General features: G+C 48.0%; 1 protein-coding gene across 4 annotated transcripts in view; it reads right to left on the bottom strand.

The window, feature by feature from the left end:
- Positions 1–25,344, bottom strand: part of SYNE2 (spectrin repeat containing nuclear envelope protein 2) — a 373,661-nt gene that overhangs the window by 299,792 nt on the left and 48,525 nt on the right. For all 4 annotated transcript variants that reach the window (XM_062181714.1, XM_062181717.1, XM_062181715.1 and 1 more), the window contains exon 2: positions 23,555–23,684. In XM_062181714.1, the coding sequence (XP_062037698.1) occupies positions 23,555–23,633 (79 nt within the window). In that variant the 5' untranslated portion in view covers positions 23,634–23,684. The remainder of the gene's footprint in view (positions 1–23,554; positions 23,685–25,344) is intronic.

Here is a 25,344-nt window from a genome sequence, read left to right as displayed (position 1 = left end):
CTTACAACGCCTGCAACTCACATGGGAGTGGCTGGGATTCAACCCGGCCCCTGCTTCGGATCCAGCTTTCCGCTGACACATCCAGGAGGCAGCAGATGATGGCCCAATAATTTGGTCCCTGCCACCCATGTAGGAGACATGGCTGGAGTTCCAGGCTCCTGGCTTCTGCCTGGCCCAACCCTGGCTGTTGTGGGCATTTAGGGGTGCACCAGTGTTGGGCATTGCCTGAAATAGTCCCTAACAACATGGTGCCTGGCGGATGATCGGGGGCGTGTCTGCAGCCGCTGCGCTTAAACCGCGCAAGATCGGACCCCCTGCAGGGATAGGTCCACTTTATTTCCGGACACGTGGACAGTGCGTGATCCCTATACCTTGCTTAAGGTGCCCCTGTGCGCGGTCCACCCGTGCCTGCGTGACCTTTGCGCTGATTGGCTCCCCTACTGCGCATGTCCTTCGTAAGCTTTATAAGCCTGTACGCTTCCTCAATAAAGTGGTTCCTGCTTCGACAGAACTCAAGGGTGCTTGCTGTGGTGTGCTTGACCCGTCGACCTTACCTCTCCCATTCGCCTTGTCGGGGAGTGCTTGTACTGCCCCCTGCTGGTCAGGGGACAGTCTCAGGCTTAAGACCCCAACAAACCAGCAGAGAGAATTTCTCTCTCTCATTCTGCCTTTCAAATAAGTAAACCAATAAAACTTAAAAGAAAATAAAGTTTCACAGGGACACAAAACTAAACCTTGAGAAAATAAATAATAAAATAATAACAACAAAGAGGACTCTTCCTTATTCTTAAGGAACAAAGAGATTTTTCTACCTAGATGATAAGATGTGAAGAGGAAACTAATCAAAAATTATTATTATCAGCAGTTCCAAGAGACAGAGCCTGCACTGGGGACTTGAGGGGAGCTATGGGGATGGGGGACAGGCAGGCAAAAGGCAGCGTAAAACTGCATGCAAAGGGACCAGCGCTGTGGCGTAGCGGGTAAAGCCACCGCCTGCAGTGCCGGCATCCCATATGGGCGCCGATTCAAGTTTCAGCTGCTCCACTTCCAATCCAGCTCTCTGCTGTGGCCTGGAAAGCAGTAGAAGATGGTCCAAGTCCTTAGGCTCCTGCACCCACGTGGGAGACCTGGTTCCTACCTCCTGGCTTTGGATCGACACAGTTCTGACCATTGTGGCCATTTGGGGAGTGAACCCACAGATGGTAGACTTCTCTTTCTCTCTCTCTCTGCCTCTCTGTAACGCAGCCTTTCAAATAAATAAATAAATCTTAAAAAATAAAAAAAAAATGTCATGCAAAAATAGCATCGCCTACCTAGGGCGTCTCCCTACTCCATGCATTTCCAAATCAAATGAGGCCTTGGTACTGAGCACCTGGGAGCCAGGAGTTTCCCTAAGCTGGGAAAAGCCGCAGCAAAATCAAAGCTCTCACTCAATGACCAAAATTTGGAGCGGCTAATCTAATCCAAGCGTAGGCTCTCAGGAATAGCTCCTGACAGAGACATAAATTTAGACGGAAAATAGTCAACAATTTTCTAAAGGCAACCTGACACTATCCAGGTCCTAACTGGATTAAACTCTCCTAGAAGCAAGGGCAAGTCCCGGGGAGCAAAGCAAACGGTGCACAAATCAGATCTTCAGAAAAGGCCTGGGACGGAATCTTCCGGGCTTGTCACTCATCATCCAGACCTAGAGAGCATGTCTTCATTCTGGAAACAGAAACCCTGCAAAGGAAACAGGGCCCCTTGCTTAACGGCAAAGCAAGTGCAACGAAACACCTTTGTGGCGGCTCCGTCCAGGGGTTTCCATTCATCCCATGACACATGTCCTTACTGCCTTACCCTTGAATGGCTGTATTAATTCCACAGGAACCAGGGCTAGAGAGCTCCCCCTACGGCAGGATAAGAAACCTTTTGTTCTTTTCAAAGGCTGACCCATACTGGGGGGGCGGGGTGGTGGATTCAGAGTCACGTGCTCAAAGCCACTTAAGAAACTCCTCTTGGAATGGCACACAGAGAGACTGGGTCCTTTAAATCAGTAGGCATCAGGGATAGAAAAGAGCCAAGACACAAAGAGAATAACACCATCTATTCAAAGACAATATCCCTTCAAATGCTAAGAAATGGAGAACGAGAAATTCTTCTGGTTCCTAAAGCAACTAAGAGACAAATACAATGTTAGTGAATAAATTATCAACAATTAGTCTAACATTCTAGGCTGCTATCCATTCTAGCCTGGCCCCCCTGACGCCCAAGGCTTCTCCACCTCTACCCTGCGTCCCCAGACAAGCGGGAACAGCTCCAGTTCCTGGATCGAGCTATCTCACGGTTTCAAGGCTATGCTCCTCTGGAATAACCAACCTGCAGTGCCTGCCACTGAATTCACAGGTGCCGCAGGCCACAGCACGGTGCCTCGCACACGTGGGCAGGCACCGGCTTTAGCCCAAATAAAACATACCCTGAACAAAGGCTCCTCCCCTAACCTGAAACAGAAATCCTCTCCCTGGCCGAGGCCTCCATCAACACTCGGTTGGATCTCCTATTACTCCAGGTTGAGGGCGGCTCGTTATCTGAAAATCTGAAACCCAAAAGGTTCTAAAATCCAAGACTTCTTCAGCAATTCACATGACACAACAAGTGGAAAATTCCACACCAGGAATCTTGTTTTATGCGTGGAGTTATTAAAAACACTAGCAGTAAGAGGCAGGCATGACGGTGCGTAGGGTAAGCTGCCACTCGCAACCCGCACCCTCTTATCAGAGTGCAGGTTCGAACAAGTCCTCCCTAAGTGCTCCTTTTTTTTTCCTGCTTTGCTTCACATCCGGCCTCCTGCAAATGTATCCAGGGTGGCAGCAGATGACGGTCAAGTGCATGGGTGCCTGCCACTCACGTGGGAGAGCCGGACGGAGCTCCAAGCTCTTGGCTTCACCCTGGCCCCGTCTTCGTTGTTGTGGGCCCTTGCAGAATGAACCGGCACGTGGAAGATAATATTTGTTAAATGAGCGGCTGGCACTGTGGTGTAGCAGGTGAAACCTCTGCCTGTGATGCCAGTATCCCATACAGGCACAGGTTCAAGTCCTGGCTGCTCCACTTCTGACCAAGTTCCCTGCTAACGGCTTGGGATAGCAGCGGAGGATGCCCCAAATGTTTGGTCCCCTGCCACCTACGTGGGAGACCCAGATGAAGCTCCTAGCTCCTGGCTTCAGAATGGCCCAGTTCTGGTCATTGGGGCCATCTGGGGAATGAACCAGTGGATGGAAGATCTCTTTCTGTGTCTCTTCCTCTCTCTAAGTAACTCTGCCTGTCAAATAAATAAATCTTTAAAAAAACTTTGTAAACTGAGTGTATGCACGTATACATTAAGTAACTATCTGAAGGGACTTCAAAAAGTTCAGGGAAATTATATGCAAAAATAAAGTTTACTTTGGTACAAAAATATTTTTAATCTATGCATAGCTTTTTCATAATATGCATTTTCCATGAACATTTTGAACTCTCATATACAAGGCACAGTTTCATTTTTTAATTTGACATATACAAAGCAGAGATTTAGATATACTACTTAAACTCAAAAAGCGTCTGTCCCCGTTGTAGGACTTTCTTTGAAGGCAGAGCACATCCTTTAAGAATATATAAATATCAGTGAGTGTTTAGCCTAGCAGTCACGACACCCACGGCCCACGTCGGAGAACCTGGGTTCAATGCCAAGGCCAGTTCCTGAGTCCCGCCTTCTGCCGATGCAGACCCTGGGAAGCCGGAGGTGATGGCTCAGGAACTTGGGGCCCTGTCACCTACATGGGAGACTGGATGGAGTGCCTGACTCATAACTTTAGCCTCGCCCCACTCTGGCTGCTGGCATTTGGCAAATGAATCAGCAGGTGGAAGATTCTCCCCCCCCCCCCCCTCTCTGACTTTCAAATTAAATAAAAACCATTTTTTTTTAATTTGTGAAAAGGGAATTAAGAGATAAGTTTGGGGCAGGCACGTGGTGTAGCGTGTAAAGCTGCCGCCTGCAGTGCCAGCATCCCATGTGGGCACCGGTTCGAGTCCCAGCTGCTCCATTTCCTATCCAGCTCTCTGCTATGGCCTGGGAAAGCAGTGGAAGATGGCCCAAGTCCTTGGGCCCCTGCACCTGCGTGGGAGACCCAGAAGAAGCTCCTGGCTCCTAGCTTCGGATCAGTGCAGCTCCGGCCGTTGTGGCCAATTGGGGAGTGAACCATTAGATGGAAGACCTCTCTCTCTCTTTCTCTCTTTGCCTCTCTTTCTCTCTGTATAACTCTGACTTTCAAAATAAATAAATCTTTTAAAAAAGAGAGAGATAAGCTCATTTTGGTACAAAAAATTTTTGAGGGAATGGGTGTTATGGTGCTGCAGGTTAAACCACCTCTTGGGAAGTCCACGTCGCATATTGAAATGCAAATTCCAGAGCCTGCGCCATGGCTCACTTAGTTAATCCTCCGCCTGCGGAGCCAGCATCCCATATGGGCACCAGGTTCTAATCCCGGTTGTTCCTCTTCCAGTACAGCTCTCTGCTGTGGCCCGGGAGGGCAGTGAAGGATGGCCCAAGTGCTTGGACACCTGCACCCGCATGGGAGACCAGGAGGAAGCACCTGGCTCCTGGCTTCGGACTGGCGTAGCACCGGCCGTTGCAGCCATTTGGGGAGTGAACCAATGGAAGGAAGACCTTTCTCTCTGTCTATATCTCTACTTGTCAAGTAAATAAATAAATAAATAAATTAAATAAATGCAAATTCCAGTCCTGACTACTCCTGCTAATGTACCCAGGAGGCAGTGGGTGATGGCCCATGAACTTGGGTTTCTGTATGGAGTCCCTAGCTCCTGGCTTTGGCCTGACCCAGACCTGGCTGCTAGGGGCATCTGGAGAGTGAACCAACAGATAGAAGACTTCTCTCTCTCTCTCTCTATCCCCTTCTCTGTCAGTCTGCCTTTCAAAAACAAATACGTATTTTTTAATTTTAATCTGTGCAGTTATCTCATGCTATGAATTTTCCACGAACTTTCTGAAGACCCCTTGCATATGTATTTTGTTTTATGTCAAAGACGTGCTAATAAGACCCAGCTGCCATTCCCTCAAACGACACTGCTAACTCACTATTATCCAGGACAGACATGGTAACGGCAATAATTAAATGCGGACAATAACAATAACACAACACATTGTAGCCATGTGTCTCAACAGACATCCATACACTCTTAATCGAGCTATTATCCAATAGAAAGGGAACTGAAAAATGTAAGGCCACCTCCCCTACAGCTTCTCATGGAGACGACAGAAAACAGAAATAAAGAAACCAATTAAGGCAATAAAAACACACAGGCACACAGAATCCAAACAAGCCTAAAATATGTGAAGCATAAACAGGAAAAAGCCTGCTACTTAGCTATAACTGGGGAGAGTATCAACCGAGAGAGAACAATTTTCTTGCCACCAACCAAAAGCAAACAAACAAATAAGAAAGGAAAACACACAGGCCCAAGCCCGAGCTCTGTAAAGCCAGCCCGGGAGGTGACTGCCGGAGAAGGCAGCTCACAAGCACAGTGTGCGACCATTCTGAACCTCGAAATTCTTTGACTTCGCCTGGAGGAAACCTGCGTTGTCACTGGGGGCACCAGCACCTGCCAGTCAGATGCTGCATTTCCAGACTAAAATCACACTCCAACTCCCACCCAGCCCTGGCACACGCTCCCCGATGGTGGATTTCACACCAGCGTCCGTGACACCTGCCATCCTTGCTCCCCCCATCCCGGGCCAAGGCAACCTCCCACCAAATCCTGCCAAACCCGCCCGCCGCGGCGCTGGCTCGCACTTCCTTCTGCACAACTCCTGGCTCACAGCCCGCCTTCCCCTTCCGTCCACACCCGCAGTTCAGGCCTGGGAGGGCCCCACGCAGCCCGCCAAGCCGCTCCGCGCTCCGCCCGTGAGATCTCCTCATTTCGCTCCTACACGCCACCCATCCAGGCCTTCCCCACCGTGCGCTCCTCCAGCCCGGGCCCCTGCCGCTCTGCACAGCTGAGTGCCCTCTGCCACCGGCCCTAGCCTGTACCAGGCGCCCCCACCTCTGCCCCCTCCACCTGCTCAGCTTTCAGCTCAGCGGTCACATCCTGAAGGGACCCCAAGTGAACCTCAGCATTCTGTTTGCTTTCCTAAGTGCCCAGGGGGATTCCTTCCCATGCCCGTTGCCCACTTCTCTCCATCTGTCATCCACACTCAAGACCCAGGCTACCGGTGCTGTTTACTGGCTGTGCGCCTCAGTGTTTCCATCTGAAAAATGGGCACCACAGTGCCTACGTCATAGACTTGTTAGCAGGATTAGGTACCTCTGTGGACCCAGGTCAGAGACCGGAAAACTGCAGCCCACAGGCCAAATCTGCCTGCTTACTTGTTTCTGGAAATAAAGCTTTATTGGAAGACAGACACAATCCAGTGTTTCGAGTGTTGCCGACGGCTGTTATGCTACAGTGGCAGAGTTAGGTGGTGGCCGACAGAGACCATGTGGTACTCAGAGACTAAAATGTTTACTATCAAGTACCCCCGCCCCCGCCCCAGAAAACCCTTGTCAATCTATGGCAAAGACGATGCTCCATCTACACAAATAAAAATTAGTTACGGGGGCCGGTGCTATGGTGTAGCGGGTAAAGCCTCTGCCTGCAGGGCCAACATCCCATATGGGCGCTGGTTCGAGTCCCGGCTGCCCCGCTTCCAATCCAGCTCTCTGCTATGGCCTAGGGAAGCAGTAGAAGATGGCCCAAGTCCTTGGGCCCCTGCACCCGCGTGGGAGACCCAGATGCAGCTCCTGGCTCCTGCCTTCAGATCAGCTAAGCTCCAGCCATTGCAGCCATTTGGGGAGTGAACCAGCGGATGGAAGACCTCTCTCTCTCCCTCTCTGTCTCTGCCTCTCTGTGGCTCTGACTTTCAAATAAATAAATAAATCTCTAAAAAAAAATAGTTACAGCACACCTTGAAAACACTGGGCTCAGTGACAGAAGCCAGTCACAAAATACCACATACAAGGGGACTTCAAAAAGTCTGTGGAAAATGGAACAAAAAGATGAATTTATTTTGTTGCAAAAGAAATGCTGAAGTCCGCGCGCGCAAGGATTCTTCCAAGCGTTTCTGGAAAATGCTTATTAGGAAAACGTTCATGAACATGCCTCTTGGGAAAAGTCCTGGCGCGGACTGGAATAAATGGTTAAAGGCTGGGGGAGGAGGCAGCTTTTCCTCAACGCAGAGACTGGGACGCTTTGCTGGAAAAATCGGTGACAAACAATTGATGGTTGCCACGGGAGTGAACCACACCCTTGTATAAACACCTGGGAGTCTGACACTCGGTCTTTGTTTCTACCCTCTCTGGAACGGAACTCCTGGCTCTGGAGGCAAATCTTGTGTTTCTAGGATAGGAGAAGGCACCCAGATGACAGATAAGCAGCCCAGATTCTGGGCGCTATTTGTCTCACCCGAGTTGCTCAGTAAGCATCTGTGGAATTAAATTAAAAAAAATCACAGCATCTCATGTAACACCTTTTTTTTTTTTTTAACTCTTCACTACCTCTCATCTACCATGGAAAACTGAGAATGCCTTTCTTCTGAACACCACGGATGTGAGCCCGAATGCCTGGGCAGTGAGCCAGGCGCCTCTGACTTCCTAAGCGCACAAGAACCTGGCTGCGCTGCACAGAGCCGCGCTGCGATTGTAAACCGGGGACTCCGACAGCGTGGAAAGCCAGGGTGACTCAGCCCTATTGTGCCAATGCAGGCTGCCGGGTGCTCTGCTTCCCACCCTCACACACCTCACTCGGAGAAACGACTCTGCCAACTGATGGGACTCATTTCCAAACGGGACTCGTTCTCCAGACAACAGAAGGGAAAGACAAGGGCCTGAAAAAACCAGTGATGAGCTAACAGACATTAATAGGATGTGTCTCAACAAAAATCCACTATGCCATAGGGCTATCCTTTTTCTTTCTTTTTTTTTAAGATGTATTTATTTGTTTGAGAGATAGTTACAGAGAGAGAAATCTTCCATTGCTGGTTCACTCTCCAAATGCCTGCAACGGCTGGAGCTGGGCCAATACTAGGCTAGGAGCTTCTTCCAGGTCTCCCACGTGGGTGCAGGGGCCCAAGCACTTGGGCCATCTTCTACTGCTTTCCCAGGCCACAGCAGAGAGCTGGACTGGAAGAGGAGCAGCTGGGATTTGAACTGGCGCCCATATGGGATGCCAGCGCTGCGGGTGGAGGATTAACCTACAATGCCTCGGCACCAGCACAGGGCTAACCTTATAAGACACACGTGAGGGGCCCGGGGGGCTTGCTGAAGCAAGACATGGCCAGGAATCAATGGGAAGTTGGAGGTAAGGAAACACGACCATGTTTCATTAAAGCCACCAGTGAAGGGCTCGGGTAGGCATTTTATGAATGAGAAGAAGGCAGCACTCCCAGAAGATGAAGGATTTTTATTCACTCCTCCAAAAAAACATCTATCAAAAGCCTACTATGGGGCCGGCACTGTGGCGTAGCAGGTAAAGCAGGCACCTGCAGTGCCGGCATCCCATATGATCACCAGTTCAAATCCCAGCTGCTCCTCTTCCGATCCAGCTCTCTGCGATGGCCTGGGAAAGCAGTAGAAGATGGCCCAAGTCCTTGGGCCCCTGCACCCACACGGGAGATCCGGAAGAAGCTCCTGGCTCCTGGCTTCGGCTTAGCACAGCTCCAGCCGTTGCAGCCAACTGGGGAGTGAACCAGTGGATGGAAGACCTCTCTCTCTCTCTCTCTCTCTCTGCCTCTCCTTCTTGCTCTGTGTAACTCTGACTTTCAAATAAATAAAATAGATCTTTAAAAAAAAAAAAGCCTACTGTGTCTCAGATAACATGCTAGGCGTCTCACATCTGGTGGAGGAGAAATTCAAATCCAGATGTTTCCAACTCAAACTCCATGTTCTTTTTATGAGACTTCAAAATCAGCTGAAATGACAATCTTAGGGCCAATCTGGTTGCCAACGTGTCTCCCTCCTCTCCTCTAAACCCAAGCGTCTCCCAAGAGTAAACCTACACTCTCTTCACTTCCTTCCCTACCACCCACCACTCAAACCATTAGACGCCTGGTTGCCTCCATCACTCCACTTAATTCTACAGTATCTCCACTGCCGAACTCCATGGACACCGCCCAGTACTCACGGTCACTGCCTCCTACCCTCTGCTTCTGGGAACTCTCTTCTGTGGACTCCATGATGCCGCACTGCTGTGGTTTTCTTCTGCTTTTCCCAGCGCCCCTTCTCAGGCTCTGCTTTGGGTTTACTGTCCTGTTTCTCCATCAGTTCTCCCTAGACACTTCTTCTCTTATTCTAGATATTTTCATCTATTCCAATGGAAGAAATTTGATTTTATTTGAAAGGCAGAAAGATGAAGAGAAAAGTACAGAGAGAGAGAGAGAAAGAAAGAAAGAGCTCCCATCTGTTTGTTCACTCCCCAAGTTCATGCAACAGCCAGGCCTGGGCCAGGACAAAGCCAGGAGCTGAGAACTCCATCCAAGTCTCCCACACATGCGGCAGGGAGGGGCCATCACTGCTGCCTCCAAGAGTGTGCATTAGCAGGAAGCTGGGATCAGAAATGGAGCTGGGATTAGAGCCCCAAACTCTGATACAGGAGGTAGGCAACCAAGCAATGTCAACCACTGTGCAAAAAAAAAAATCATTATTTATCCACTAATGATGCCCAAATATTGACTTTACTTACTGAGCTTCCCGCCTGTATATCCCATTGTTGTCTGGGCACCGCCACTTGGTTGCTGTGTAGACACCTCCGCTGAATATTTACAGACCTGAGTCATCACCCCTACCCAAATCCCTCCCCGATTAAAGCTGTTCTCGAGACTTTTTTTTTTTTTTCAATCAATGGCTCCATCAACCACTCCTTTGCCTGAGAAGAAACCTGAATCATCTATGAGACTTCCCTGTCGCTGACTGTCCAACCCCTCGTCAGGCAGAAGTCCTGACACCGTGCGGTGGCTCCTGCATGCCCATTTCTCCTCAGCCGCATCGTCACCCTAGGTCAGGATGGCACTGTCTCTGAGCTGGACCTACCAGACCTAACCTGGTCTCTCTCGCTTCCTACTCACTCCCGGGAAGCCTCCACCTCACACTGCAGCTTTTATGGGGGGTGTTAACCCAAGAGAGTGCTTCAACTCCCAAAGCACAGGAAACAGAAGCAAAAGGAGATGAGAGTTCAGCCGACTGAAGAGCTCCCTGCACAGCAAAGGAAACAAAGCAAAGAGGTAACTGACAGCATGAGAGAAAACCCAGGCAAGTTATACATCTCACAGGAGGGTTAGCCACCAGAATACAGAAGCAACTCAAAAACTCAATAATAATTATTATGACGCACTTCAAAATGGGCAGCAGGTGCAGGCATCAGCAGTAGTCGTTAAGACACCACTTTGGACACCACATCCCATGTCTGAGTGCCAGGTTCAAGTCCCAGTTGCAGTTCCTAATTCCAGCTTCCTGTGTGTGAGTCTGTATGTGTGAGTGTGTGCACCCATGCCCTTAAATTAATAGATAAATACAAATTTTTAAGTTTTAAATGTATTTATTTATTTGAAAGGCATAGAGACCCAGAGAGAGACACGTAGGGACAGATCTGCAATCCACCGGTTTACTCCCCAAATGCCTACAGTAAAAATAAAATCTGCAATATCTGGGGTTGAGCCATGCTGAAGCCAAGAGCCAGGAACTCTGGGTCTCCCACATGGGTGGCAGGGACCGAAACAGTTAAGCCATCACTCACCGCCTCTCAGAGTGCACAGTGCAGGAAGCTGGATCAGCGTGGAGGTGGGACCTGACCCAAGACACTCGGACACGGGATGCGAGCATCCCAAGAGGCAGGTTAACCTGCGGCAACTACAACATCAGCTCCTAAAAATGTGCTTTTAAAAACTTAAAAATAGGGGCCAGTGCTGTGGCACAGCAGAGAAAGCCGCCACCTGCAGTGCTGGAATCCCCTATGGGCGCCAGTTCGAGTCCTGGCAGCTCCACTTCCGCTCCAGCTCTCTGCTGTGGCCTGAGAAAGCAGTGGAAGATGGTCCAAGTCCTTGGGCCCCGGCACCCGTGTGGGAGACCTGGAAGAAGCTCCTGGATCCTGGCTTCAGATTGGCTCAGCTCCAGCCACTGCAGCTATCTGGGGAGTGAACCAGCAAATGGAAGACCTCTCTCTCTCTCTCTCTCTCTCTCTCTCTCTGCCTGTCTGTAACTCTGCCTTTCAAATAAATAAATAAATCCTTTAAAAAATAAAAATAAACAGTAGATCTAAATAGCCATGTCTCAAGAAGACACACAGTCAACAGGTAATGAAAAAAAGTGTTAAAACTAATCATCAGGGAGATGCAAATCAAATTCACAATGAGATATAGCTCATCCGGCCACAAAAAATAAACAAATAACACAAAAGATAAATGCTAGTGAGAATATGGGACCCCCTGCACACTGATGGTGGGAATGCTAAATTAGTGCAACCGCTGTGGAAAAAAATAGAGAGATTCTTCAAAAAAATTAGAATTAGACTTGCTCCATGATTGAACAGTCCTACCGCTGAACACAAATCCAGTACAGGTCGGCGCCGCGGCTCACTAGGCTAATCCTCCGCCTTGCGGCGCCAGCACACTGGGTTCTAGTCCCGGTTGGGGCACCGATCCTGTCCCGGTTGCCCCTCTTCCAGGCCAGCTCTCTGCTGTGGCCCGGGAGTGCAGTGGAGGATGGCCCAAGTGCTTGGGCCCTGCACCTACATGGGAGACCAGGATTAGCACTTGGCTCCTGCCATCGATCAGCGCGGTGCGCCGGCCGCAGCATGCCTACCGCGGCGGCCATTGGAGGGTGAACCAACGGCAAAGGAAGACCTTTCTCTCTGTCTCTCTCTCACTGTCCACTCTGCCTGTCAAAAATAAAAAAAATTTTAAAAAATAAAAATAAAAATTAAAAAAAAAACAAATCCAGTACAAACGCAATCACTCTGGTGAACGTCCAGGCTTGTCACAGTACTGCTCACAATAGCCAGGAAATGGCAACAACCCAGGTGTCCATGGGTAAAGAAAATGTGGTTCCCATACACAATGGAATACCACTCGGCCATAAAAAGGATAACTCCAGGGGTCGGCGCTGTGGTACAGTGGGAAAAGCCGCCGTCTGCAGCGCCAACATCCTATAGGGGAACCGGTTCGAGACCCGACTACTCCACTTCCCATCCAGCTCTCTGCAATGGCCTGGGAAAGCAGTAGAAGATGGCCAAGTCCTTGGGCCTCTGCACCTGCATGGGAGACCCAGAAGAAGCTCCTGGCTCCTGGCTTCGGATCAGCTAAGCTCCAGTTGTTGCAGCCATCTGGGAAGATCTCTCTCTCTCTCTGCTTCTGCCTCTTCTGCTCTCTCTGTGTAACTCTTTCAAATAAATAAATAAATCTTTTTTTTAAAAAAAGGGTAAAATCTGGTCATGCGGAGGTCACTAAATTAAGTGTACTAAGCCACACACAGAGAGATAAATACTGTGTGATTTCACTCATGTGTGCAATCTTTTTTTTTTTTTTTTTTTTTTTTTGACAGGCAGAGTGGACAGTGAGAGAGAGAGAGACAGAGAGAAAGGTCTTCCTTTTGCCGTTGGTTCCCCCTCCAATGGCCACCGCGGCCAGCACACTGCGGCCGGCGCATCTCACTGATCCGGAACCAGGAGCCATGTGCTTCTCCTGGTCTCCCATGGGGTGCAGGACACAAGCACTTGGGCCATCCTCCACTGCACTCCCCAGCCACAACAGAGAGCTGGCCTGGAAGAGGAGCAACCGGGACAGAATCCGGTGTCCCGACCGGGACTAGAACTTGGTGTGCCGGTGCCGCAGGCGGAGGATTAGCCTATTGAGCCACGGCACCGGCCCATGTGTACAATCTTAAAACAGATGATCTCCTAGAAGTTAAAACACAATGATGGCTACCAGAGGCTGGGGGTGGGAGGGACGAGTGAAGGCTGATTGACAGCCACTAAGTTATAGTCAGATAGAAGTCAGAAGTTTGGGGCAGGGGACATTTAGCACGGTGGTTTAGACACCCACATCTCACATCAGAGTGTCTGGGTTTGAGACACCTGGCTCCTAACTCCAGCTTCCTGCTGGTGCAGACCCTGGGAGGCAACAGTGATGGCTCAAGTACGTGGATGCTGGCCACCCACGCCGGAGACCCACACTGAGTGCCTGGTGCCCAACCTAAGCACGGCCCAGACCCTACCACTGCAGGCGTTCGGGGACTGAGCAGATGGGAATTCTCTGTCCTGGGCTCTGCTTGCCTCTCTGCTTCTCAAATAAATAAATAAACTTAAATAAAAAACAATTCTGGGGCTCAGTAGGTGACTATAGATAATGTTAATGCACTGTATATTTCGCTACTTACTAAAAACACTGAAAATAGGATATTCAATGTTTTCACCATAAAGAAATAGTATTAAAAGTTTGAGGAAGTGAATACATTTAACGTGATTGCCTTTACACACTGTATACACGTACCAAACCATCACACAATGGGGCTGGCGCCATAGCACAGTAGGTCAATCCTCCGCCTGCGGCAACGGCATCCCATGTGGGCGCCAGTTCTAGGCCTGGCTCCTCCTCTTCCGATCCAGCTCTCTGCTATGGCCTGGGAAAGCAGTAGAAGACGGCCCAAGTGCTTGGGCCCCTGCACCCGCATGGGAGACCTAGCTTCAGATTGGCTCAGCTCCGGCTGTTGCGGCCATCTGGGGAGTGAATCAACGGAAGGAAGACCTCTCTCTCTGTCTTTCTCTCTCACTGTCTGTAACTCTACCTCTCAAATAAATTAAATAAAAAGCTTTTTTAAAAAAAAATCACACAAATATGTACAACTTCATATGCATGTTCAAAGAATTTTTTAAAAAGATTTATTTATTTATTTGAAAGTCAGAGATACAGAAAGGCAGAGGCAAAGAGAGAGAGAGGTCTTCCAGCCACTGGTTCACTCCCCAAATGGCTGCAACTGGGCCAATCTGAAGCCAGGAGCCAGGAGATTCTTCCTGGTCTCCCACAGAGATGCAGGGGCCCAAGGACTTGGACCATCTTCTATTGTTTTCCCAGGCCACAGCAGAGAGCTGGATCGGAAGTGGAGCAGCCGGGACTAGAACTGGAGCTGACATGGGATGCCAGCACTGCAGGCAGAGGCTTTACCTGCTACGCTACAGTGCCAGCCCCCATGCCCTTTATCTTGTAAGGTAAAGCTACTGATGCCCTGTGCAGAAAAGGTGGGAAAAAACCAAAGCATGACCAGTGAGGGCTGCTCCATCCCACAGGTGAGCAGCCAGAGCGCGTGGCCACTCTTTCTGCCATCTTCCTCCCACGCTTCTTCAACACGCATCGCTGCACTGACCAGGAGAGAGGCCACTCATCCAGAGTCTGCTGTCTCTTTCCCAAAGATGCACACACATACAACTTCAAGCACCGCGTCTCTCTGACAAAATCGCTCCCATCCTTTCATCCACTGCTTTTACGTGACTCTAAAATTACCCGGTGGTCGTGAACTTCAGGTCTCATACACACTGAGAACAACACTTTTTGCCAAATTCCCCTGGACAGGTTTAGAAAAACAGTCATTCAGGAAACTGGCACTGCCAAGTGTGGAAATCAGATGAGGGAAATCAATATCTCGAAGACACACATTTCAAATGGCCCCCACTTTTCAGAGCTTTCAACCACACACTAAACCCACCAAATGGTTCTGAATTCATGTACTACATTCGCTTGCTAATTGCCCGTTTTCAGAGTGACATTAATTCACGTTGGATTTTCCTCTAACACACCACTTCAGCTCCTGCCGACACGCAGGCATACACAAATGCTGGAGAAATCTTCTATCCCATGGGGCTAATTAAAAAGGATTTTTACTTCTACAAAGAATGAATGAGATCTTTGCTAACCCACTTTAACAGCACTCTCAATGACCCTGGATTTATCTTGCCCTAGTTTTCAAAATGTAACTGACCCAGAACAAAGCTTATCTCCAACTCCTAGAAAAAACAGAACCAAAGTTCCCAGAAACCAAAACTGCGTATGGAACCCAAGGGGGGACGGGGAAGTGCATTTTTTTCCTGAAAACCACTGCACAGTGCAAATATCACAAGAGCTCTGTTCTTTTCATGTAATTGGAATTTTTTTAAGATCATAAAGTTTCACAATACCAAGGCAAGCAAAACTCCAAGAAAACACAGCAAGAGACAACATCAACTACTATGATTATCAACAGGAACTTTCTGGAAGTTTCTATGCTGGTACAGTACAACATTGACAGCCAGTGATGGGCATAACTTGATCATTTTCTCTGGGTTGAATAAATCTAGTCAGCCGAAACAGCCCCCAAAGATGATTGGCTTTTATTCATAAAAACTGAGCCTGCAAATACGCAAATTTTCTTATTCTTGAGTAATTATTTGGACCGAAATCTCACCCTGCACACTTGGCTGCAAAGGGGTAAACATTCCACCCAGAAGCCTTTTACAAACGTGCTTCCAGAAGTGCATAGGAAAAAAGTGCGATCGAAAGGTATGAAAGGTAATTTTATTTTGCTGTAATTTTTTAATCCGTGCACTTTCTTCATAATATGCATTTTCCAAGAACTTGTTGAAGACCCCTTGTATGCATACATTTCAAAATTTCCTCCCCCAAAATAAACTTACCTTTTAATTCCATTTTCCATGAATTGGATCAAATGCCTTTGTATTAACCCCGTTTCTCTGTCTCAGACTTCACAGCCACAAAACAGAACAGACTTTGTCCCAGGAACAGGACACTGAAGCTGTCCTTAGCCCCCAGTACCAGGGACACACCTCACTGCTTCGTGCCTAAACAAATCCATGTTTCCAACCTACTTCACAATTTTCACGAGCCCTGAACAGTTTCCCTGGTTCAGGGGACTTTATAGACCTTTGTTCTTTTATACTGGGGTGGCCACTCGGTTACTCATCATATAACTATTTATTGAAAGCCTAAAATATTCAGAAATGTCAGTGGCAATAAACACACACGCATTTCAGATGCAAGGCCCTTACCTAAAACACACTCACACACTCAGAGAATCAGAGAAGCTCAGAGTGTGGTTGAAGCCAGTCACAAGCACAGAGCAGAGCAGGCAGGAGAGGAAGCAGCAACTACACGAGCTCAGGAAAAAGACAACAAACTCCAGGGAAATTCTGAACACACCGCCTCACTTCCTACAGTAAGAGAATTACACAGACACTGCTAAAAGTTCATGGAAAGACAGATCTAAGAGAGCTTATTTTGGTGTGAGTCCCGGCTGCTCCACTTCCCATCCAGCTCTCTGATATGGCCTGAGGAAGCAGTGGAAGATGGCCCAAGTCCTTGGGCCCCTGCGCCCGTATGGGAGACCTGGAAGAAGCTCCTGGCTCCTGGCTTCAGATCAGTGCAGCTCCAGTGGTTGGGACCAATTGGGAAGTGAACCAGTGAATGGAAGACCTCTCTCTCTCTCTCTCTCTCTCTCTCTCTTTCCGCCCCCTTCCTCTCCCTCTCCCCCTTTCTCCTTCTTTCTTTCTTTTTCTCTCAAATAAATTAAATTAAAACAAAAAAAGAATGACTAGATCTGCATCCCAGGTCATTTTCTCACTTGCACGACACCCACTGGCAGAAGTCCACAGAGATTATATATTTTTCTCCAATCCCCAATCTATTCCTCTTTGTACCTGAACACCAAGCACGCTGCATGTGGCTGCCACTCAGCATTTGCCAAATGACCCAATAGAAGCAAACCTTACATCTTAGTAGGGAGCTTGTAGTCTAACCCACTAAACGTGGACTACTTTTTTTCTCTGAGAGTAGAGTTATTTCTTTGTTTTAAATGGGCAGATACCCATTGGATGTTCATATCACGAACACCTTGATGTTTTGAAGACATACATGTTGTGGAATGGTTAAATCCAGCTAACAAATACATGGCCTCAAATTTTTATGAGGAGAGCATACAATGTCCACACTCTTTATGTTCTTCAAGAATAAAATAAGTCATCAACTATAGCCACCTTGCTGTATAATCGGTCTCTTGAAATTTATTCCTATCTAACTGCAATGATGCCTCCCTAACACAGCTAATTTTAATGGCAAGTGTCCCTTCAGCTGGCTACTCAGTAAATAATGCATACATTTAAATAGAGCAATAACTAAGTACAGACTCACATTCCACTGCTGAGCCCCACCAAGTAATGGTAGCTACCCAGAAAGCACGGGGGGCTTTTCAATCTTCTAAAATGTCATCCAGACAGTAGCAGCACTCAATAAACCACATGAGTGTTGTTGGAAATGATGCAGTAACTGGGCGGCTTCGTTTTTACACAGCTGGCTCCCCACCCACCAGCACCGTGCGGGATGCTACTGAGCCCCTCCTGCAGCGGCAGAGGTAATAGGATACACCTGTCTTGCTAGTTCCGTGTCCAGGTAACGATAGCATTCTGTAGCTGGGTGCTGTTTGCCAAAGCACTGCCTACTTCATTTTTGAAAACAAAATCATTTGCCTCTGGGATAGGTGTTTGGCCTACCGGTAAGACACCAGTCACGAAGGCCATATCCCACCCTGGAATTCCTGGGTTTGATTCTCAACCACAGCTTCCTACTTAGGTAGACCCTGGGGGGAAGCGGTGACGGCTCCCATAACTGGATTCCTGCCACCCATGCGGGAGGCCTGGGTTGGGTTCCTGACTCCTAGCTTCAGCGCCCAAGCCCCAGCCATTGCAGTCATTATCAAAGTGAACCAGCAGATAGGAGCGCTCGCTCTCTCTCTCTCAAATAAATAAATAAAGACATTAAAAATAATAATTTGCTTCTGTTACATAATTATTCTGTTACACAATGCGTGTCCTTTTATGACCAACAAGTTACATTTGTTTGTTAAAAAAGAAATAGCAATCTGAAATACTTGAGGGAAGCTCCCCAAACAACTCAAACATCCCTGCCATTGGCATTCCAGCTTCTCAGGAAGAATCAGCCAAGTTCACTCTCTACTGTGATTTTCTTCTTTTTTTAAGACTTACCTTATTTATTTGAAAATTAGAGAGAGAGAGAGAGAGAGAGAGAGAGACTTCCATCTACTGATTCATTCTCCAAATGGCAGCAATGGCCTGGATTGGGCCACGCTGAAGTCAGGAGCCTGGAACTCCACACTGGTCTCCTATGTGGATGTCAGGGGCCCAACCACTTGGGGCCATCCTCCGCTGCTCTTCCCAGACATCAGCAGGGAGCTGGATCAAAAGTGCAGAACCCGGGACTCGAACCAGCACCCATATGGTACGCAGCGTCACAGGTGGCGGCTTTACCTGCTGCATCACAACACCAGCAGCTACTGGGATTTTCTAATGGGTTCTGCACCTGTGTCATGCTCTTCATCTTTTAATAGCATAAAAAATTCCCAGAGCTCTTTGTAAGAAACCGTTTATCTACACTACTTTACTTTTAGTGAACTGACACAAATATGTAATGATCTTCTTATTTGATTCCTAGAAAAGCAGTTAGTAAAAGCACAGTGAATAAGGTGAACAATGTGCACATTATGTGTGAGACCACAATTATGAAGGAACTCAACCTGAGACCCTTGGAGGAAATCTAGCTTATTATCCATAGCCAATCATTGCAAAGTCCTATTGAGTCTTCCACCTTAATGGTTCCCCATACTTTCTTTTTTTAAAGATTTATTTACTTATTTGAAAGTCAGAGTTACACAGAGGGAGAAGGAGAGGCAGAGAGAGAGAGAGAGAGAGAGAGAGAGGTCTTCCTTCCACTGGTTCCCTCCCCAATTGGCCACAATGGCCAGAGCTGCGCTGATCTGAAGGTAAGACCAGGAGTCTCTTCCGGGTCTCCCAAGCGGGTGCAGGAGCCCAAGCACTAGGACCATCTTCTACTGCTTTCCCAGCAGAGAGCTGGATCAGAAGCAGAGCAGACTTGAACCGGTGCCCATATGGGATGCAGGCACTGCAGGCGGCGGCTTTACCACAGCACCGGCCCCTTCTCCCATACTTTCAATCTCCCCACTGTAATCCCATCTCAGGCAAACATCACCCACCACCTGATGTTTGCCAGAGCTTCCTAACTGGTTTCTCCAACTCTATTTTCTTTCCCTTTTCCAGTCTACCTATACCTCAAAGTCAGAGTAAAGCCCTTAGACACAACCCCAATTCAAGCTCATGTCACTCCCAACTCCCAAGACCCAGGAGCAATGCCCTGCCTAACAGCAAAAGCTCTAACTCTGTGTGCCTGAGGTCAACTCTCTGAAGGATTTAACCTCAGAAACACTTCTGAAGCGATTTCTACTTTGGTCTCAAAGAGCATTGAATAGCAAAGAAGATTCTTTCCAACTTGGAACTTCTGTGATACTTACCCGACTTCACCCCTAACTGTTTCCATCATCATATTTACCTGATGCCTCACAAATTATTCCCTGGACATACCTTTCCCACCTGAAGGATCAGTGGAGATGTTCTTTCAAACAAAATAGGCAGTTAGTATTTTCTTAGAATAAAAGGGAAGGAAGAACTCATTACTTTGCCAAGGGAGAAATCCCAATGGAGAGAGTGAAAGGAATTCAATAATGAAAATATGGCTAAAACAAATAGTTCTTAAAGACAGCTATTTATTTAATGATTTCAATGTCTTGAATGCATATGTCTCAAATTTATTAAAAATGTGGGCCATTCAGAGTAATTCAAAACACACATGAATTCATGCAAATTCATAAAGACCATTCCTTTCTCTTCCTAACCCTTAGCAATTCCAATGCTATTCTCCTCATTAGAGGCAAAGAACATAAATAGGCCCCTACAAAAAGTAGCCTGAAACTCCCTTCATAGGGGATCTTTTCTCCAGGATCCCACAAAAGACGAGCAAAAAGCAAGAACTCACTTGCTTATTGTCCTCCTCGTAGGAATTTCAGCAAAGCGCAGCCTAGAGTTCAGGCTCCCGTCTGCACAGCCTATCAGCCATGAATCAGACAGCTTAATTTTCTCAGGGTGTGGCCACAACGGCCTCGCCTTAGATAAAGTTGTGTTGGAATAAAGTAGGCTTGGGAGGTTAATTAGGTCATGCCACTGTCTGTGTCTGCCTCTATCATAAAAGGTGCTGAAGCGGAACGGGGAAAAAAAAAAAAAAAAAACCTTTACATAAAATCTCTCTTCTCATAAGACTCCAAGGACCATCAAGCACCTCTGCCTGCATAGCAAACAAACCCAAATGTTTCTCCAGCTAACACCTTGGGTTAAGTAGTACATGATGGAAATAACATCTATCAATTTTTGTTTTGCCCAAATAGCTCGTAATCCTGCCATGAGTTCAAAGTTACCATGAGAAATATATACAACTTCCTTCCTCCTCCCCCTCTCCTTCCCACCCTTCCTTCCCTCTGTCTGTCTGCCCGCTAAAACAACACAAGCTACGAGAGCCATAGCAAACCCACAGCAGTTGACCCTGGGAAATCTACTCCTGTCACACTTCAGCTTCCAGTCCCCAGGCACGGAAACTCTCGTGTGGTTTCTCTCTCGGGTGTACCCAGTAAAGGGGGAACAACCCTTCCATGGCAGCCGCTTGAAGACATCACAGGACTGGCTGCCCACCTGTCCCATCAGGGCGATGCACACAGCACTCCTAGCCCCTGGATACATCCTTCTGACTGGTGGGTGCACGTACAACACGTTACATTGCAAAACAGCCCAGGCTAGTCTCCTACAGTACCGCAGGTTATATAACCGGTACAATCCGAAGCACGCTAGGAGAAGCCACTCATTTCTCAGTGAAGTGCGAATTAATTTCAACTGCATCGTCAACCGGAGAGCACTAATGTGACTTGAAGTTGCTCATCCAGCCTCTGGATGGAAAAGTTTGCTACCATTGACAGGATAAAGCTAAGAGTTACGTGCTTGTTAGAAGAAGTTGCCTCTCTCAGATAGTCCTTTGAGTTATGTCAGAGGAGGTACAACGTGGTAGGGGGTAAAAAAAAAACCAATATTGCAAGTCAAAACTCGGGCCGGTGCTGTGGTGTAGCAGGTAAAGCCGCTGCCTGCAGTGCCGGCATCCCATATAAGCACCGATTCTAGTCCTGGCTGCTCCACTTCCGATCCAGCTCTCTGCTGTGGCCAAGGAAAGCAGTAGAAGTTGGCCCAAGTCCTTGGGCCTCTGCACCTGCATGGGAGACCCGGAAGAAGTTCCTGGCTCCTGGCTTTGGATCGGCACAGCTCCAGCCATTGCAGCCAATTGGAGAGTGAACCAGCGGATAGAGGACCTCTCTCTCTCTCTCTCTCTTGCTCTCGCTCTTTTTCTCTCTCTGCCTCTCCTCTCTCTGTGTAACTCTGACTTTCCAATAAATAAATAAATCTTTTAAAAAAAAAAGGATAGTAATTATACTCTGAGTGCCCAAGTAGATAGAGCAGAACAGAGGAGGGAGTCACATCCCGGCCTGGGAGAGGCCAGGAGCTCACGGACGAGGCTGCCTGGTTGACCTTCGGACAGATGAAGGACCAAGGAGTTGGATTCTTCCAGAGTTGGAGGACGGACCAGAGGACCCCACGGGGAACAATCTAAACAGCAGCACATACGCAACGAGGAGTGCGGTCCTACAAGGAAATGTGGGGTGGCCGCAGCAGGTGTTTGTGGGGATGAGACGGGAGATCCAGGCAGAGAGAAAGACAAGCAGCAGATGAGGAAGGGCCCGTGAGTCTACACTCTAGCGTGATGGGAAGCCACTGGAGAGAGATGCCAGAACCAAGACAGAAAAACCGGAATTCTGCTTCACGGCTTTCCCAGGAGGTTTCTGCTCTAGCTAGGTGCCCTGGAAAAGAAGAAAGCCTGGAAGACGGAGATTTTGACTGTAAATACATAAGCAAAACTGACAGCGCCTTTACTGAGCCCCTACACCGTGCCAAACCCTTAGCAGGCTGCACCGCACATCTGCAACACAGCTGTACTGCGGGAATTGTCATCTGCACTCCCAAAAGTCTGCAGAAAATGGAATTAGAAGCTGGGTTCATTTGGGTACCAAAAAATCTTGAAATCCTGCATACAAGGAATCTGTAAGAAGTTCAAGGAAAAGGTGTATTATGAAAAAATTATGCACTGGGGGCCGGCGCTGTTGCGTAGTGGGTAAAGCCGCCACCTGCAGTGCCGGCATCCCATATGGGCGCTGGTTTGAGACCCGGATGCTCCACTTCCCATCCAGCTCTCTGCTAGGCCTGGGAAAGCAGTGGAAGATGGCCCAAGTCCTTGGGCCCTGCACCCGTGTGGGAGACTAGAAAGAAGGTCCAGGCTTCTGGCATTGGATCAGCCCAGTTCTGGCCGTTGCAGCCATTTGAGGAGTGAACCAATGGATGCAAGACCTTTCTCTCTCTGCCTCTGCCTCTCTGTAACTCCTCGTTCCAAATAAATAAATAAATCTTAAAAAAGAAAAAAAAGACAGCACAAAAATGCCAAACTCGATGAGAGGCCCTGGAAAAAGTCAGACTGTATTTATATCTGTGCACGCATGATTCCATGATTCAGACGCCATTCAGGTACCCTATTACCAGCATTCCCTTCTATTATGGCAAAGCAAGGATGTGCATTAAAGAGACGCTGTGGGGGACCGGCGCTGCGGCATAGCGGGTAAAGATGCCGCCTGCAATGCTGGCATCCCTTATGGGCGCCGGTTCGAGTCCTAGCTGTTCCACTTCCCATCCAGCTCTCTGCTATGGCCTGGGATGGCAGTGGAGGATGGCACAAGTACTTGGGCCCCTGCATCTATGTGGGAGACCGGGAAGAAACTCCTGGCTCCTGAATTCAGATCAGCGCCACTCCAGCCATTGTAGCCAACTGGGGAGTGAACCAACTGATAGAAGACCTCTCTCTCTCTCTCTCTCTCTCTCTCTTTCTTTCTCTCTCTCTCTCTCTCTCTCTCTCTCTGCCTCTCCTTCTCTCTGTAACTCTTTCAAATAAATAAATAAATCTTTAAAAAAAATACACTGGAAAACATCCAAAATAAGTACAAAGCACACAAAGTGGATCATGGCTAACTATTTAATTCTCACTACCAAGAAAAGACACGGACATTTCTAAAAGTTTATAGAAAAACGAAATGACAAGAGAAGCTTACTTTAGAAATTTGAAATTCCAGTCTTCAAATACATACACATTTCTATGAACTTTCCAAGGACCCCCTCATATGCACAGATTTCAAGCTTTGCTGCACCAAAATAAGCTTATTTTTTAATTCTACTTTCCACGAACTCTCTGAAGTACCCTCAGACATACCAGCACTCTTAGGGTAAGAAAGCAAAGACAGCGAACTCCTCCCAGGTGTCCGTGGCTTTCCTAGAGAGCTGACATAGCAAGAAAGACGTTTAAGGAAGCGGAATGGTTCGTACTGTTGGAAAAAATACAGATACATTTTCAAAATTTCTCAGAAGTGAAACAGACTAGCACGATTCATGAGAAGAGGAGAGTCAGAGAGCCAGCGTTTCCAGGGGGGTTCCCCCAGCTCGCCTGAGTTACCTTGCAGTGAAATATGGAGATCATCGATGCCCACGGACACCTGCTGGTCTCCGGCGGGAGCCACAGTGCTGGACGCCATGCTTCGACCCAGCGGTGGTTATATCCTGTCCATCTCAGTTAGAGAAGCGAACTGAAAGTGAAAGAGAGAAAATCTCATCAGAACCTCGCAGGCCTGCGTGGTGGCCAGAAGAGAGCGGCCACCCAAAAACGGCTCTCCCACAGCAGTCCGCCTTCCACAGTGTTTCCTGAGTTCAGAGAGAACAAAGGAACTACGCCTTCTTTTTGAATCCTAATCAAGAACTTGCCCTGTGACCTATTCGTGCTCTTTGCAGTTGCTGGAACAGGTCCAAAAGAGCCAGCACTGGGGACGCCGCTGGTGCTGAGCGGGAAAGCCGAGCGAGTCCGCGCAGTGACATCTCCAGGGGAAGCCAGGCTGACACCAGCTGATACCCTGGGCATCTGAGTGTGTGTGCTTGTGGAGCCTCCAACCTGCACAAGTTCTCTCTGAAACTTTTTTTCTTAACTTAGTTCCTCTTCTGCTCCATAAATGTTGCCATTTTGCCATTTACTGGAAACAATAAGAGCTGAGCCTGCCTAGCTGGCAAAGAGAAACAAGCAAACACAAAACCTACTATAGCAAAAAGAACACTCTGACGAGCTATCTACGAAGTTGATTATTTGCCCGGCGGCTATGTTCTCACCTACACATTTCTTCCCATAACTTTATCTGCACTCTCAAAGAATCATTGCAGTAAAAGCAATCCTCATCCCCAAATTCTTTAAAAGCATTACTTCATGCATATGCAAAGGTACTTCAATAAATTCAGGGAGAGGCTGGTGCTGTGGTGTACTGGGTAAGGCGCTGCCTGCAGTGCCAGCATCCCACATGGGCACTGGTTCAAGTCCTGGCTGCCCCACTTCCGACCCAGCTCCCTGCTGGTGCACCTGGGAAAGCAGCAGATGGCCCCAGTCCTTGGCCCCTGCACCCGCCCAAGGGGAGCTCCTGGTTCACGACTTCAGACTGGCCCAGCTCTGGCTGTTTCGGCTTTGGGGAGTGAACCAGAGGATGGACAATCTTTCTGTCTCTCCTCTCTCTCTCTAACTCTGCCTTTCAAATGGATAAATAGATCTTTTTTAAAAAAAAAAGAAAGGAAGGAAGGAAAGAAACAAAGAAAGGGGCTGGAGCTGTGGTGCAATGGGTTAAGGCCTCAGTCTGCAACACCAACATCTCAGGAGTTCGAGTTCCAGCTGCTCCACTTCCGATCCAGCTCCCTACTAATGACCCAAGTGCTTGGGCCCAGCACCCACATGGAAGACCCGGAGGAAGCTCCTGGCTCCTGGCTTCAAATAGGCTCAGCTCCAGCCATTGCGGCCATCTGGGGGGTGAACCAGTGGATGGAAGATCTCTCTCTCTGCCTCTGCCTCTCTGTAAGTCTGCCTTCAAATAAATAAATCTTAAAAAAAAAAAAAACACTGTGCATAGATTTAATAATTTTTGCACCAAAACACATTTTAATTTCTTTGTTCAATAAACTTTTTGAAGTACCCGCCTATGTGCAGGGAATAAGAACACAACACTGACTCTCCCCATACAGATGAGCGAGTAACAAAATAAGCCTCACCAAGCACATGCAAATAAAAATGTATTAGGGGATGGATGGAGGATGGATATACGGACAGCTTTGTGATCAAGCAATTCTTGCAAAACACTAATGTTAGAAACTGTGTTGCACATACAACTGTCACTATAAAATCCTTTAGTTTTGCTGTGTATTAGACATTTTTCATAA

This window comes from Lepus europaeus, chromosome 22 (assembly GCF_033115175.1).
Source record: "Lepus europaeus isolate LE1 chromosome 22, mLepTim1.pri, whole genome shotgun sequence".
In the NCBI taxonomy this organism is placed as follows: Eukaryota; Metazoa; Chordata; class Mammalia; order Lagomorpha; family Leporidae; genus Lepus; species Lepus europaeus.
The sequence above is the reverse complement of the archived record's forward strand: the minus strand, read 5'-3'. Positions and strand labels throughout refer to the sequence as shown.